This window comes from Neoarius graeffei, chromosome 19 (assembly GCF_027579695.1).
Source record: "Neoarius graeffei isolate fNeoGra1 chromosome 19, fNeoGra1.pri, whole genome shotgun sequence".
In the NCBI taxonomy this organism is placed as follows: Eukaryota; Metazoa; Chordata; class Actinopteri; order Siluriformes; family Ariidae; genus Neoarius; species Neoarius graeffei.
In genome coordinates, this window is record NC_083587.1 from 66,025,256 (window position 1) to 66,043,208 (window position 17,953).

Sequence of the window (17,953 nt, forward strand, 5' to 3'; positions counted from 1 at the left end):
CAGAACAATTCTCATTTGTAGAGCGGTCCAGCCTGCTCAGAAACTTAAAGGTGAGGTTCCTCAACAGTGCCATAAACGTGGTTAGTCCCAGTTTACAGAAAAGGTCACTGGCTCTAGTGCTCCTTGGTTTTTTCAGGAGTATCCTAAGACAGTCATTATATGCCACCTTACTAATGAAGGAGTAAAGGGCGTTTTAAGGATTTGGTGGCCATCTTGGATGCCATCTTGAAAATTACACCTTTCCAGTGGTCAGACTGTGGTAGACTTTTGGTATGTTACTAAGCACACCTGATACTGCAAAATATACTGATAAGAAACCTTTTGTAGCATTTTTTTTGGGTGGGTGTCAAATCATATTTTCAGCTGCCTAACATGAACATACACTCTGCTATTACAGTCAAACTTGATACATTTACATTCAAAAAATAAAACTAGAGGATCTGTTGTGAGACCGAACAAACAAATCACTTTATCTACATTTATTCAAACCATAACAGGTAAATACATGAACATAGCAGGGGGAATGATCATTATCATCACTGCTACTGTCTTAATTAATAAAGTTAGAAAATCTAAAGATCAATAACAGCTTAAAAATAGGAAGAAAACTAATGACCTGCAGCATGCACAAAAACTTTACACAGCATATATGTTGCCTTGGACAGAAAAAGGCTCATCTAAATATTTATGATGCTAAAAATATCTTACTGCAAGGGGGAAAAAAAACAACCAATAAATTTCCTTCTTTCGCAAACACTTTTATCCAAAGCGAGTTACAGTTGAGCCGAGTAGATGAAGTTTAAAGAACTTGTTCAAGTGGCAGCTTGGCAGTGCCGGGATTTTATATCATTAAAAACTCCATGTGTTAAATGGTAACCATCAACATCAGAATGTGACAGTTTTGGTTCTAAAGCCGAATTCAGACGGGATTAGTTTTCAGGACTTCAGTAATGTTGTCGGAGGACGTCTGTAGTGATTGTGAACAAAATCACACAGGGTAAGGGCTCTCTGTATGAATCACACAGATGGGCGTGTCCTCATGATGTATCCATGGTTGTTGCACTAAAAGTAGCCGGTTACACACATCTTATACATTTACTTTTCTGTAAAAGGATCGCCTTGTCCTTTATACAGTAAGTGCTTGTTGTAAGTGGGCGTGGTCACACAAGTTGTACTTGAGCATTAGTTGGTCACATGACTAACACACACACATGAAACTAAATCTGCCTGAAAGCATCCGAAGAAGAAAATGGAGCCTGTTTACTCAAAAACAAACAAACAAAAAGAAAATCACAAGAATGTGTAGAAAACAAATTCATTTCAATTTTCTTCCAAACTGCATGTTTACAGTAAATACACTGACACTTCTTATGATATTAGCACGTCTTAAATCATAATGAGTTTCATGCTTGGGGGGAAAAATCCCAGGTCTTATGATGATAAGTAAATAAAACTCATCTGCGCTGTGGGTGAATGAGGTGTGGAAACATCATCAGGCCTTTTTCACAGCGCTGTAGATCACAGAATCGTCCTCCTGCTGCTCAGTGTGGACTCGCCTGAAATTACACACAGTCCTGTTTATCAGCTACAGATTCGGCATGTTAGACTGCTTTTACTCGACACTGTGTGGTTTCTCACTGACACATTTACATTTAAATATATAAGAGAGGCTGATGTGATTCATACAGTGGCTATAAAAAGTATACACACCCCGTTAAAATGACACATTTTTTCTGATGTAAAAAAATGAGACCATGATAAATAATTTCAAAACTTTCTCTACCTTTAATGTGACCTATAACGTGTACAATTCAATTGAAAAACAAACAAATCTGTTTGGGGAAAAAACATAAAAAAAGTACAATAAGCTGGTTGCATAAGTGTGCACACCCTAAAACTAATACTTTGTTGAAGCACCTTTTGATTTAATTACAGCATTCAGTCTTTTTGGGTTCACACCTGCCATCAATTAAAATGACTCCGATTAACCCCAAATAAAAGTTCAGCTTTCCTAGTAAGATTTTCCTGACATTTACTCAGTTGCATCCTCCAGCAAAAGCCAGGGTTCACAGAGAGCTTACAACGTATCAAAGGGATCTTATTGTTGAAAGGTATCAGTCAGGAGAAGAGTACAAAAAAATCTTCCACGGCATTAGATATACCATGGAGCACAGTGAAGACAGTCATCAAGAAGTGGAGAAAATATGGGACAACAGTGACATCACCGAGAATTGGACGTCCCTCCAAAATTGATGAAAAGACAAGATGAAAACTGGTCAGGGAGGCTGCCAAGAGGCCGACAGCAACACTGAAGAAGCTGCAGGAATTTCTGGCAAGTACTGGTTGTGTACTACATGTGACAACAATCTCGTGTATTCTCCATGTCTGGACGATGGGGTAGGGTCGCAAGCTGGAAGCCTTTTCTTACAAAGAAAAATATCCAGGCCCGACTAAATTTTTCAGAAAAATGCATCAACTCTCCTAAAAGCATGTGGGAAAATGTGTTACTGTCTGTTGAACTTTTTGACCACAATTCCAAAAGGTACATTTGGTGCAAAAACAACACTGCACATCACCAAAAGAACACCACCGTGAAGCATGGTGGTGGCAGGATCATGTTTTGGGGTTGTTTTTCTTCAGCTGGAACAGGGGCTTTAGTCAAGGTGGAGGGAATTATGACCAGTTCTAAATACCACTCAATTTTGGCCCAAAACCTTCAGGTGTCTGATAGAAAGCTGAAGATGAATTTCATATTTCAGCATGACAATGACCCCAAGCATACATCGAAATCAACAAAAGAATGGCTTCAAGAGACAAAAATTAAAGTTTTCGAATGGTCCAGCCACAGCCCAGACCTAAATCCAATTGAAAGTCTGTGGGGAGACCTGAAGAGGGCTGTGCACAAGACATGCCCTCACAATCTGACAGATTTGGAGCACTTTGACAAGGAAGAGTCGGCAAATATTGCCAAGTCCAGATGTGGCAGGCTGATAGACTCCGACCCAAAAAGACTGAATGCTGTAATTAAATCAAAAGGTGCTTCAACAAAGTATTAGTTTAAGGGTGTGCACACTTATGCAACCAGCTTATTGTCTGGTTTTTTTAATGTTTTCCCCCTAACAGATTTGTTTGTTTTTCAATTGAATTGAACAGTTTATAGGTCACATTAAAGGTGGGGAAAGTTTTGAAATTATTTATCATGGTTTTATTTTTTTACATCAGAAAAACCGATCATTTTAATGGGGTATGTACACTTTTCATATCCACTGTAGCTGCGATAACAAGTGTGAACAGGAACTGACTTGTTTCACAAATGATCAAGAGCATTAATAGTACAACCCCAATTCCAAAAAAGTTGGGACACTGTGTAAAACAAATTAAAACAGAATGTGGAGATTTGCAAATCATTGAAACCCTATATTTCATTGAAAATAGTACAAAGACAACATATCAAATGATGAAAGTGAGAAATTTTATTTCTTTATATGCTCATTTTGAATTTGATGTCAGCAACACATTTCAGAAAAGTTGGGACGGGGCAACAAAAGACTGAAAAGTTGTTTAATGCTAAAAAAAACTAATTAGGTTAATTGGCAACAGGTCAGTAAGATCATTGGGTATAAAAAGAACATCCCAGAGAGGCGGAGTCTCTCAGAAGTATAGATGGGGAGGGGTTCACTGCTCTGTGAAAGACTGCATGGGCAAACATTGCAACAATTTAAGAATAATGTTCCTCAATGTAAAACTGCAAAGAATTTGGGGATCACATCATCTATGGTCCATAATATCATTAAAAGATTCAGAGAATCTGGAGAATCCTTATGCTTCCGGTCTGACTTCCGGTCGCTGCTCGTGTGGCAGACCACGCCGTTCCTGTCTTTTTGGTTATGCTCTTAAAATCGTAATTTTAACTATTTTTAGATTTTGAAATGGATGTCATAGAGTGCTGGTTGCTGCTGTTGTGCATGTACATCTTACAGACTCTGGAAAATCATGGGTGTTATGCCCTGAGAGTTTGTTACTCTTTTGATGAACTGAAAGAGATTGGAGCTGGCCTGAAACAACAATGGGGGATGGGATCACCGGCTACCTGGGCAGAAGATTTCCAAAAGATTCCAAAAGAGATAAGACGCAGGAGAGGTAAATCGGGCGGAGTTTTAAAGAGACTGAAATCACGGAGATGTCGGCCGTATATTCCATCTATTATAATGGGCAACGTGCAGTCGATTGGAAATAAAATGGACGAGTTGAGAGTCAATGCTCAGTTCCTCCATGAATTCAGATCAATAAGTTTGATGGTCTTTACAGAAACTTGGCTCAGCAGTATGCAAAATGACGAACTGGTTGCGGTGGATGGTTTTAAAACTTTTCGAGGAGATAGAACCGTGGACTCGGGGAAACAAGTTGGGGGCGGTCTTATAGTGTATGTAAACGAACAGTACTGTCACCCAAATAATGTGTCCATTAAGTCTCATACGTGTACCCCAAATTCTGAAATATTGACTGTTAGTGTTCGCCCTTATTATATTCCTCGTGAATTTTCCCATGTCGTGGTAATGGCGATTTATGTGCCACATCGGACTCTGGCTAAGGAGGCGGTCGAGGAGATACAAGCGGCTGTGCACAGGGTTGAGTCTGCGTCGCCGGATGCGTTTGTGGTAATGTCTGGGGATTTTAACCACTGCGCTGTGAAAATAAGTGGGTCATATTACTACCAACACGTCAAGTGCAACACACGGGGACAAACCATATTGGACCACTGTTATTCAAAGGTCAAGGACGCATACAGATCCAGAAGTCTGCCTAGTTTGGGCAAGGCGGACCATAATCTTGTCCTGTTGTGTCCTAAATATGTCCCGCTGGTTCAGAGACATAAGAAGAGGACGATAACGGTGAAAAAGACTACTCCGGAGGCGATTGAAAGATTACAAGATGCGTTTGACACAACAGACTGGTCTGTCTTTGAAAATAGTGCCATGGACATTAACGAACTTACTGAGTCAGTTTGTGATTATATAAATTTTTGCAATGATGTGGTTACAGAGGAAAAGAGGGTTAAGGTGTATGCCAACTCTAAACCTTGGATAAATTCTGAAATTAAAAGGTTAATTAATGAAAAACGGAAGGCTTTTGCTAAAGGTGACAAAGTTACATTGAAAGGGATTCAGAAAGAACTCAGAAGGGAAATCAACAAGGAAAAATACAGATACAAATGTGAAATAGAAAATTATTTTAAAGAGAATGACATGAAGAAGGTCTGGGAAGGAATGCGGTTAATGAGTGGATATGTAGGGAAAGGGAAGACAGACAAAACTCAGCTAACTGGCACAATGAAATACGCCAATGACCTAAATAATTTCTATAACAGATTTGACAAAATAGATTTTTCTGAGGAAAGATTGAGACTAAGAGAAACTATTGGGAGGAAAGAGGATAACTACGCCTTGCAAACAAACAAACAGGAGGTGTATGGGATGCTTGTGCAACTGAAAGCCACTAAAGCAGCAGGCCCAGATGGACTGTCTCCAAAGGTGTTAAAAGGTTGTGCCTTCCAATTAGCAAGTATTTTTTCCAGTATTTTTAACTATTGTTTTTCTCAAAATGTGTTACCTGATGTATGGAAACAATCATGCATAATACCAGTACCCAAGAAGAAAACTATTGAGTGTATGAATGATTTAAGACCAGTGGCTTTAACCTCAATAGCTATGAAGGTATGTGAGAAAATAGTGTTGAAAAATCTGAGGCCCCAGGTGGAGAGGTTTCTTGACCCTTGCCAATTCGCTTACCAGCAAGGGAGAGGGGCAGAAGATGCTATTGTTTTTAAACTGGATAGTGTTTATGCTCACCTGGACAGAAGGGGGCGGTGTGCGAGAATTCTGTATTATGATTTTAGCTCAGCTTTTAATATGATACAACCGCACATTCTAGTAAACAAGCTGATGATGATGGAAGTTTCGAGTGTATTTATTTATTTTATTCTTAATTTCTTAGAGAATAGGTCTCAATTTGTTAAATTAAACTCAAAAGTAAAGTCAGAAAAGATTATGACAAACACAGGCTCACCTCAAGGTACAGTTTTATCGCCTTTTTTGTTCACCGTTTATACTGCAGATTATCGTCCACTGAACGCAAATTGTCAAGTTGTAAAATTTGCTGATGATACTGCCCTCATTGGATTGATTGAAAATGATGATTATAGTCACTACCAAAATGAGATTAAAGCTTTTGTTAAATACTGTGACACTCATTACCTAGAACTCAATGTTAAGAAAACCAAAGAGTTGGTTATTGATTATAGGAGAAACAGCATGACAACTGAAGCAGTAGAAATTAAAGGGTCAGTAGTGGAAAGAGTGAACTCATACAGGTATTTAGGCGTAGTTTTTAATGACAAGCTTACATGGTCTGACCATCTAAGTTTAGTGATGGAAAAACTAAGCCCACGCATATATTGCCTGAGAAAGCTGCAGTCTTTCAAGGTAAATTTAGCTGTTGTGAGGATGTTTTTTATGGCAGTAATATGTAGCGTGTGGAGTTACTGTGTGGTGGGATGGGGTGGGAATGCTGGGGCAACTGAAAAGGCCAGGATTGACAGAGTGACTAGGAGGGTTGGAAAAATGATGGGAGAGTCAAATACTGTTGATAAAATATATGAGGACCGCCTAGCAAGTATGAGGAAGAAAATAATTGGGGACCCTACTCATCCTCTACATGAGAACTTGACAGGGAGGGTTATGGAGCGCAGTGGTAGGTTAAAGCCCCCTGTGACAAGGACAAATCGGTATGCTCTCTCTTTCATTCCTCAGGCTATTAGACAGCACAACAAGCACTTTAAGCGTACTTTTCCATAGTGTATTAAATTTATTTATTTATTTATTTATTATGGCCTTATGGTTTCTTAAAGGAGATGTGTATATTTATGCTAATGTTTTTATGAGCATGGGATGGGTATGTGCACTGTAATTTCCATGTTTATGGATGAAATAAACCTGACTTGACTTGACTTGAAATCTCTGTATGCAAGAGACAAGGCTGAAAACTGACATTGGATGCCTGTGATCTTCAGGCCCTTAGGAGACACTGCATTAAAAGCAGACGCGTGTCTGTAGTGGAAATCACTGTATGGGCTCAGGAACACTTCAGAAAACCATCGTCTGTGAAAACACTTCATTACTGCATCCACAAATGCAAGTTAAAACCAGATATAAACAATATCCAGAAACACCACCACCTTCTCTAGGCCCGAGCTCTTTTATGATGGACTGAGGAGAAGTGGAAAACTGTCCAGAGGTCTGACGAGTCAAAAGTAGAAATTCTTTTTAGAAATCATGGACACCACATCCTCCAGGCTTAAGAGGAGAGGGACCATCCAGCTTGTTGTCGGTGCACAGTTCAAAAGCAGCATCTGTGATGGTATGGGGGGCATTAATGCACATGACATGGGTAGCTTGCACATCTGGTAAGGCATCATTGATGCTGAGTGACAGAAACATGTTTCAGAGCAATATACTGCCATCCAGACAAAATCTTTTTCAGGGAATGCCTTCCTTCTTTCAGCAAGACAATGCCAAACCGCTTTCTGCACATATGAAAACTGCATGGCTCTGTAGTAAAAGAGTCCAGGTGCTAAACTGGTCTGCTGCAGTCCAGACCTGTCTCCCATTTAAAACATTTGGTGCAATATGAAGTGCAACATACAACAAAGGAGACCCCGAACTGTTGAGCAACTGAAATTGTATAATCAGGTGAGAATGGGACAAAATTTCTCTTTCAAAACAGCAATTGGTTTCTTCAGATCCCAGATGTTTACAGTGTTGTTAAAAGTAGAGGTGATGCAAGACAGTGGTAAACACGCCCCTGTCCCAACTTTTTTGAAACATGCTGCTGACATCAAATTCAAAATGTGTGTATATTTTTCAAAAAAAACAAACCAACATTTCTCAGTTTCACTATTTGATATGTTTTCTTTGTACCATTTTCAATGAAATATCCGGTTTCCATGATTTGCAAATCTTCATGTTCTGTTTTTATTTATAGTTTACACAGTGTCCCAACTTTTTTGGAACTGGGGTTGTAATTATAAACGAATTAAAACTACAACATGTTCTTTAATAAAGAAAAAATTGTCATAATTGGAAAATAAGAGGAATAAAACATGCCATTATTGATCAATTTGCTATAAAAGCCCAACACAGTGTGTTTTATTTCATATTTATTTGCTAATTAGTGGATGAACACATAACACACACTGTTTTTACAATTCTCCTGTAGTGTCGATTTAATCTGCCTCTGTTTACATCACATGGTACTTCTGAACCAATTAATTAGTGGAAATTTTTGATTTTCATGCTTACTGTTTGGGTGATCCTTTGGGTTTGATGCCCACAGATGCATAAGTCACTCCTCCTTCATCTAACACTTCATCAGACTGAGGAACTTGGTTTAGCTGTGCTGTGACCTGAGACCTTAGAGAGAGAGAGACAGAGAGAACAAACATAATGTATGTCTTTACAATTCTATATTACTCAGTTAGAGCTGGGTGAAATGACAAAAATATCGTATTGCCATTCTCAAAGACATTTCTGAGACACAATATGTAACACGATCTACAGGTTTGTACACAAACTGCAACACAAATATTGATTTATATCATCATATGGCCCCGCCCTCTCAATTAAAGATCAGTTTCCCATGATACATTAAACTGTATTTTTATATCCACTGAATGCTGTGTTGTTTTTTTTACCCTTTGGTTGTTGGTTTGATTTGGACAGACGCGTAAGTTACTTCCTCCTTCTTCAACGTTTCTTCATCAGGATCTTGAGAAACTTGGTTTAACTGTGCCTTTGTCTGTAAAATCACAATGCATCCATCATCAGTTCTCATGTGCAGCAGTGTGAGAAAATCACCAGCACTTTATTTCTCCAGTTTAAGTCTGTTGATGTTCAGTAGATGATCGACTCGTCCCCAGTCCTGTCAGAATTTCAGCTCCAGTTCAGGTAACATCAGCGGATCCCATTTTAGACGTGGTGTTAAACGTCAGATAAAGATCATCTGAAACTCATGTTGAGGATCATGTTGAGTTCGTCTGCTGCTTCATGATCTATGGACATGCTTCACGGTCTACATCAGATGTTTTCACACTTTTTTCCCCATGAGACCCACTTCTCAGTTTTTGAGAACTTGTTCATCGTCACCCAACAAAACCAAACTAAAGACTTGAACGAGTTCAGAGTTTACGTATAAAACCAGGCCAGGTTATCCCATCTGCCCAGGGCTTCAACTGTCTGTTATTAACTGTGGAATGAAATTCAATCAAATCAAATGGAACCACATGACAAAAGAGTCTTATAATACAGCAGACGTGAAATCCTTGAAGAAAAATAATGCCATAAAAACGTCACAATAAATACACAGTGTGAGCTAGAACACGGAGAACCCTAAACTGTGCTGTACTGAGTTCCTCATTTCCTATTAAGATCATCTCTTCAGAAAATAAAGGAGACTGAAGTTATGTAAAGAGTATTAAATGTGTATTTTCATATTTTCTTTTCTTTATTTTTCCAAAATTGTATATTTTATAGTAATCCCTTATAAATTATTCTTCAGTGTGCTGTGAGGAAGTTCACTGAAATAAACCTGTTTCTTCACACGGGAACTAAAGTATATTTAATTGTCTTATCAAATTAAATTGTATTATTTAAAATAATGCTAAATAATAACTTTTAGTACAATTACACAAGTGTAGCAACAATTGCGTCTCCACATTATCTTCGTACATCTAACTGGGTATGACTTAAATTGTTTGACAAAAAGCACTCAAAGCACAGCTAAATTAATTTAAGGTATATTTTAAAAATAACTGAATAAACTGAAGTGTATTTCAATTATAATTGTCATAAGTTACTCCAAAATACAACAGTTTGTAAGTATAAAGTTTGAACACTTGACGTCTGTACTACGCTTTTTAACAGCTCACTTAAAAGCACATTTCTTTGAAAAGGTCATACCTGTGTTTTCTCTCCACTTTCCTGCCCGTTTTCTTCTGGAGCTTTACATTTCCTCCTAATAGAATCAGGAAAACACTCAGTGCACATGGACATGCTCTAGAATACACACTGTGATCTCACACATCTCATTTACAAAGAGTAAGGAACAATACTGTGTGTGTTAAATACTGCAGTAAATCATAGAACAGATTATCAACACGTGTTAGCAGCGAAAAATCTACACGTGAGACTAAATACTGAGATTCGATTAAAGTCCAATACAGGATGTGTGTATGATTTTTAGCTATGTGTAGATTGTACTGGATGGAAATATGTAGATTTTTACCTCCTGATGTAAATCACAGCTCCTACGATGACTGAGACGATGAAAATCACTCCAACTGACACCGAGACAATGATCCAGATTAACCACTGATCAGGATTTTCACCTGTTAAAAACAACAGTATTTAACATTTATTGAATATTAAACTGAACACAAGTCACTTCATTTCCTTCAGGAATCATTCGAGACGTTCAGGAATGTTGTGAGCAGATGGACCCACCCTCGACGTGAAGGCTGATCGTTTCAGATCCTGAGGCCTCGTTGGTTTTCCAAGTGCAGGTGTAATTCCCAGAATCCGTCATGTTCAGAGCAGGAAAGTGAAGAACGGGTCCTGATTCAGGTAAGAGCTCGTTGTTCTTAGACCACATGAACTGTGAGGAACTGTGTGTGCAGTTCACATCACACGTCAGATTTAACGAGTCTCCTTGTTTAAGGGTCCCGTTTCCACTGAGCCTGATTAGTGACACCTTTAAATCTTTTCCAGAGAGCAGGAAAGACTCCACGTCAGTGAATCAGGATTTCTCTCACTGATAAAAATGTTTTACTGAATAATAAACATCAGCTACATGAGATTTCTTGATAAAAATTAAAGCTGGAGTTAAATTTACTTTCACTGTTCAAAAGAAAAAGATTTCCACAAAATGATTTAATGTATTCCTATAGGTGAGGAAAGTCAATTATACAGATTATGAATCATTTGGATTTTTATTTTAATCATTAAAATTTACCTGCAACTTGTAGAGTCACTCCAGGACAACCTGTGAATCTCACCTTGTTCTCATTAGTGATAAATCTGAATCTGTACTCTCCAGAATAACTGAACTGTAGATTGTGGATTAATAAAGTGCAGTTTGATTTGTCGTCTCCAGCGTACTCAAAGTCTGAGTTGGTGTTTGATGAGCTGTCATAAACATACGGAGGGTCTATACAGAAATCTGTGTTTGAGTTCAGTGAGCACCAAAGCTTTTGTGTCACCTGAATATTGGGCTTTGATGTTTGATTATAATAATAATAATAACTGCAGGGAATGGAGACACTGAATCCTCTCACAGCACAGATCGGATTATCAGGATATTTCACACCCAGATCCCTGTTGTCAGTCTGAATAACTGTGTAGAGAGATAAATGGAGAATAAAAGACATTCATAAAGTTTTGCTGATGGATTGTTTTGTATGTTGTGTGTTCATCAGATATTTCTCATTACTGCACTGAACACAATACACCTGGGTCTTTCAGCAAGATAATGATCTTAAACATGTGGCCAAATCTGCACAAAAATGGTTCACCAGACACAAAATCAAGCTCCTCCCATGGCCATCTCAGTCCCCAGACCCCAACCCAATTGAAAACCTGTGGGGTGAGCTGAAGAGGAGAGTGCATAGGAGAGGATCCAGGACTCTGGAAGATTTAGAGAGATTGTGCAAAGAGGAATGGTCGAAGATCCCTCTCTCTGTATTCTCCCATCTTGTGAAATGTTATCGGAGAAGAGTAAGTGCTGTCTTGTTGGCCAAAGGGTTTGGACAAAGTATTAACATCGGGGTGCCAATAATTGTGGCATACATGATTTCATGTAAAAGAATTATTTCTTAATGTGGGATTTTTTTTCCCACTGAATAAATGCACTTGAATTAAAGGTTGGATTTTTCTCTTTTTTTGCATTGCTTTCAGTGCCAATAATTGTGGAGGGCGCTGTACATCAACATACTGATAGTGATCAGTTAAATAAAAGCTGAGCCAGGAGAGGGCCGTTCCCTTAACTCCCACAACATTTTCTAGTCTATCCAGATGAATGGAATGATCAATGGTATCAAATGCTGCACTAAGGTCAAGCAACACAAGCAGCGAGACACAGCCCTGATCAGACGCCAACAGTAGGTCGTTTACTACTTTAACCAGTGCTGTCTCTGCGCTGTGATGAGGTCTAAATCCTGACTGATACATTTCATGGATGTTATTCCTATGTAAATATGAGCATAACTGCTGTGCCACAGCTTTTTCTAGGATCTTGGAGATAAAGGGGAGGTTTGATATCGGCCGATAATTGAACAGCTGACAGGGATCAAGGTCAGGTTTTTTAATCAGGGGTTTGATAACTGCTAGTTTAAAGGATTTGGGTACATAGCCAATCGTAAGAGAATAATTAATTATTTTTAGAAGCACAAGTTGAGGATTTTGATGCGGAGATTAATGAAAGTAATTCAATTTCTCTAAGGGGAGTAAAACATTCTAATTGCTGATCTGATACAGTTATATTGTTAACTACAGTGAACACACACACACACACACACACACACACACACACACACACACACCTTGTTTTCCATCACATGTAATCTTAGTTGACTGCAGCAGCACATTTCTGGTTCCTGGAAAACACAGATTGATGTTGATATTAATATTGTGTGGCAAAACAATAAAACTATTTTATCCCTCTATGTGACTAATATGCCAAAGGCTGGCTCTGGGACGGTCGGCTGGCTGCTTCTGCGTAGGCTACATGTAGCATTAAAACATAGGATTAAATGACATCAGGGCAACTATTGGTGTCTACATGAACACAGTGTTGTTGATCTGTTTAATAAACTTAGTTCGGGCAAATAGACCTCCACTGTAGATATTCATTAAACCACTGGAACTTTAGAGTTCGCCTGGCTCACTAATCACACAGACCCTATGCTGTAAACTCAACAGAACCAGGCTACACGGAGCGGTTTCTGGACATCGACATAATTCAACAGGTTACACTGTTGATACAGTCGATATACACACCCACGCTCGATGACTTAACATCTGTTTTCATCCTGAAACATCCAACAATAGTGGATTGTTGATTTTTTTAAGTCATCTTCCAATCTGTTCCGAATGTTCTTCTTCTGTTGGTGTTTACCGCTTGCCCCGTGTCTCCCCTGTCCGTCTTCAGATGCTGCAAGTCAAGTCCTGATTTGTTTGAGCTATAAACCCAAGTGATCGGGCCAAACGAAGCCACTGTCCACAAGCACCTCCAGGACCCACACCTTCTGGCGGAGAGCTCCTGCACCTGCAGTGATTAGGCCCAAATACTTTATTATTATTATTATTATTATTATTATTAATAATAATAATAATCCTGCCCCTGTGGTGCTCGAGCTTGAACAATCACAACAACTGGATTTCAGGTGAAATTTTTTCATCTCCATTAAATTAAACTTCTAGACCTTTAAAAGCAAAGTGAAGAACTGATTATTAGGTTGGATTTCACTCAATATATTGTCTGCAAGTCTTCTTGAAAAAGAAAGAATACAAAAAAAAATTCTAAAGCTCTTTCAGATGCCACGGCCCTGGAGTGAGATAATCTTGTTAATAATCCTGAATGCTGGGTCTGACGATACTGTACAGCTGATTGGACTTTGTGACCAGACAGGACAAGGGGCGGATTGGAAGTTGTCTTCCAATCTGTTCTGAATGTTCTTCTTCTGTAGGCGGTTACCAACATTTTGTATGTGCACTGTGCAGTACTCAAGTATGTCCCCCCCACCACCACCACGTCAAAGTCGCTGTATTGCTGAGTGCATCTTCAACAAGATAAAGGACTTCCACTTCATCAGACTGTCTATAAAATCCAGAGCCACATTTTATTTCTAAACTGAGCAGTTTCTTCCTGTAGATGTCTGTTAGCTTGATACTGCTTGCTAACACAGACTACACAGGCTACACAGAGCAGCTAGTTTGTGGTATTAATCATGAGAAGCTGCTGATCCTCGCTACAGTTTACGCGTTAACTCACTGACTATCGATGCACTTATCCACCTCAAGTGTTTTCATTTATTTTTAAAGAATGGAACAAAGACTCAGTAAAGATGTGCATTTTGTGCTGAAGAGAACGGGAGATGTGGTTTCTTCTGTTAACAGGTTGCACTCTGTCTCTAGTACGAGTTCATATCAAGTGTAAAGAACTGTACAGGCCATGTATAGAACAAAACCCAGGATACTTTAGCGAGATTGTGCTGCTATAATGATGAAGCTCTCTGGTAATCTACTTCTGAAGCGCATGTGTGAGTTCGGTTCCATCAGACTATCTGTGGTCGCGTGCACACACACTAAAACAGGTCACAGAATGGAAATAAGACCCACCCCATCCAACCAGCTGGCTCCGCCCCTGCTGTATATCTGTATCTATTTATACCGCTATACATTTATCCATTTATGGATGTGTATATATAAATAAGTAAACCAGGAGATATTGAATAAATAAACTGTACAGGTGTACTGTATGTATCTGTATACAGTATATTTATTTACGAACAGTATTTATCATTTTATATCCTTACAGTCCTTTGATCACATTTCATATTTCTTTCCACATTTATACATGTTCCAGCGGCTAAAGACACTCAGTGTTATGTCTCTGTCTGGACTGTGTTTTAATTTACTACATGACTTAAGTCCATAAAAAAAAATTCATAAAGAAGCAAAATTACAGCATAAAGCTTTAACACTTTTGTCTTTGTATTCTCTCTCTCTCTCTCTCTCTCTCTCTCTGGACCTGAGCAATTACAATGATGTTAATAATCAGATCAGATCAGAATCTAATGTTGACTAATATGATCCAGTATAATGTGTTTGTGGAAGTGTATAATCCAATAACTGAGCGTACACACTGCAACATCAATCAGCAAACAATTACAACTCTGAACAATAATTCTGTCGAAGAGTGAGATGATGTTTCCTACCAGACAGCGTGAGCAGAGTCAGAGCCAAGAGCAGCATCTTCATCTCTTCTTCAGGAACAACTTCACACACTCACTGTTGGCTCTGTGTTTATAGTGAGATGAGCTCAAGATGTGAGAACTAGAAGCTGCTTCTGGAAAAAAAAAAAAAGACAGTTTGGCTACAAAACCACAAGAGTGTCAAACGATTAGAGGAAGAAGGACTGAGGCCTCATGCAGCATTTTGTCCCCAAACACATTTGCAAATTCACGAGTCTAAACTCTGACCAATAATACATTTACACCATGTTCACATTCAGGTTGAGTAAACCTGCAGTTTTTCTTCACACTTCAAATTTTCTACTATTTCAGAATTATTATAATAATGTTAGAATAATAGCAGCATTAAATAAACACATTCAGTTTTACACAGCAACCACAAACAGTGTGAATAGAATAGAATAGAATAAATCTTTATTGTTCCACCAGATGTGGAAATCTGTCTTTGGTGTCACAGACATACCAACATTAACCAACAGAAAACATTAAATTACAGCCATAAAACACACAGACATACAGTGGGGCAAAAAAGTATTTAGTCAGTCACCAATTGTGCAAGTTCTCCCACTTAAAAAGATGAGAGAGGCCTGTAATTTTCATCATAGGTACACTTCAACTATGAGAGACAAAATGAGAAAAAAAAATCCAGAAAATCACATTGTCAGATTTTTAAAGAATTTATTTGAAAATTATGGTGGAAAATGAGTATTTGGTCAATACCAAAAGTTCATCTCAATACTTTGTTAGATACCCTTTGTTGGCCATGACAGAGGTCAAACGTTTTCTGTAAGTCTTCACAAGGTTTTCACACACTGTTGCTGGTATTTTGGCCCATTCCTCCATGCAGATCTCCTCTAGAGCAGTGATGTTTTGGGGCTGTCGCTGGGCAACACGGACTTTCAACTCCCGCCAAAGATTTTCTATGGGGTTGAGATCTGGAGACTGGCTAGGCCACTCCAGGACCTTGAAATGCTTCTTATGAAGCCACTCCTTCGTTGCCCGGGTGGTGTGTTTGGGATCATTGTCATGCTGAAAGACCCAGCCACGTTTCATCTTCAATGCCCTTGCTGATGGAAGGAGATTTTCACTCAAAATCTCACGATACATGGCCCCATTCATTCTTTCCTTTACACGGATCAGTCATCCTGGTCCCTTTGCAGAAAAACAGACCCATAGCATGATGTTTCCACCCCCATGCTTCACAGTAGGTATGGTGTTCTTTGGATGCAACTCAGCATTCTTTCTCCTCCAAACACGATAAGTTGAGTTTTTACTAAAAAGTTCTATTTTGGTTTCATCTGACCATATGACATTCTCCCAGTCCTCTTCTGGATCATCCAAGTGCTCTCTAGCAAACTTCAGACGGGCCTGGACATGTACTGGCTTAAGCAGGGGGACACGTCTGGCACTGCAAGATTTGAGTCCCTGGCGGCGTAGTGTGTTACTGATGGTAGCCTTTGTTACTTTGGTCCCAGCTCTCTGCAGGTCATTCACTAGGTCCCCCCGTGTGGTTCTGGGATTTTTGCTCACCGTTCTTGTGATCATTTTGACCCCACGGGGTGAGATCTTGCGTGGAGCCCCAGATCGAGGGAGATTATCAGTGGTCTTGTATGTCTTCCATTTTCTAATAATTGCTCCCACAGTTGATTTCTTCACACCAAGCTGCTTACCTATTGCAGATTCAGTCTTCCCAGCCTGGTGCAGGTCTACAATTTTGTTTCTGGTGTCCTTTGACAGCTCTTTGGTCTTGGCCATAGTGGAGTTTGGAGTGTGACTGTTTGAGGTTGTGGACAGGTGTCTTTCATACTGATAACGAGTTCAAACAGGTGCCATTAATACAGGTAACGAGTGGAGGACAGAGGAGCCTCTTAAAGAAGTTACAGGTCTGTGAGAGCCAGAAATCTTGCTTGTTTGTAGGTGACCAAATACTTATTTTACCGAGGAATTTACCAATTAATTCATTAAAAATCCTACAATGTGATTTCCTGGATTCTTTCCCCCCATTCTGTCTCTCATAGTTGAAGTGTACCTATGATGAAAATTACAGGCCTCTCTCATCTTTTAAAGTGGGAGAACTTGCACAATTGGTGGCTGACTAAATACTTTTTTGCCCCACTGTATAAACTACTTCAACACAACATTCTGAAGTGAACACTGCAGTTTATTAATAAGATTTAAATTCTTAACAGTATTTTGATGAAGCTGTGCACACTGTTGTTCTCACACTGAATAATAACAGCTTTAAATAAACACATCCGGTTTTACACAGCAACCACAAACATTCTGAACGAAGTGAACACTGCAGTTTATTAATAAGATTTATTGCTCTGGGGATAAAAGATGATTATTTTTTATGTCAAGCTCTATTTCCCAGGGATGCGCTGTACCATCAGCCATAAGGAAGCAACTCAAACTCATCCTCTGCTGTTATTACTGACTTCCTGTGTACTGCCATATTCGAATATCCATATTACAGAATATTCAGATTTTTTTGCTGGCAGGCTAAGACAGAGTGAAAATAACAGAGGTGATAAAACACAGCCCTGTGGGGCCCCTGGATTTAACCCCTCCATACCCCCCACCCCCAACACACACACACACATACACACACACACAGACTGTATCAGCCGGACTTATTCTCACCACAAAACTGCAGCTTTGTCCTTGTATTAGACAGTGAATGAAATCAGACACTAATGACGCACACATGTGGACTATTTCTCAGTTTGCTCCCCCACTGGCCCAGGATGCCTACAGTAACTTGAAATCAATCACTGTGTCAGCTGTTAAGTGCACCTCTTCAGATAAAGACAAATATCCTCATAAGCATGAGTTTGATTTAATTAAAAATTGTATATTTTATTATTAAAT

At 39.1% G+C, this 17,953-nt stretch overlaps 1 protein-coding gene and 1 long non-coding RNA gene across 2 annotated transcripts in view; both read right to left on the minus strand.

Annotated features, from left to right (window-relative positions):
- The window catches only part of LOC132867646 (carcinoembryonic antigen-related cell adhesion molecule 1-like), a 104,916-nt gene extending 89,827 nt beyond the window's left edge, over positions 1-15,089 (minus strand). Inside the window, exons 1-3 of the mRNA XM_060900619.1 lie at positions 15,047-15,089; positions 11,065-11,445; positions 10,553-10,811 (exon numbers count right to left, since the gene is read on the minus strand). Of these exons, the coding sequence (XP_060756602.1) occupies positions 10,553-10,811; positions 11,065-11,445; positions 15,047-15,089 (683 nt within the window). The remainder of the gene's footprint in view (positions 1-10,552; positions 10,812-11,064; positions 11,446-15,046) is intronic.
- LOC132868029 (uncharacterized) lies at positions 1,349-10,429 on the minus strand. Its single transcript, XR_009650793.1, has 5 exons — positions 10,339-10,429; positions 10,014-10,068; positions 8,750-8,853; positions 8,358-8,468; positions 1,349-1,556 (listed from the first exon to the last, which is right to left on the minus strand). It is a non-coding gene; the product is annotated as an uncharacterized LOC132868029 (long non-coding RNA).
- Positions 15,090-17,953: the final 2,864 nt, after the last annotated feature.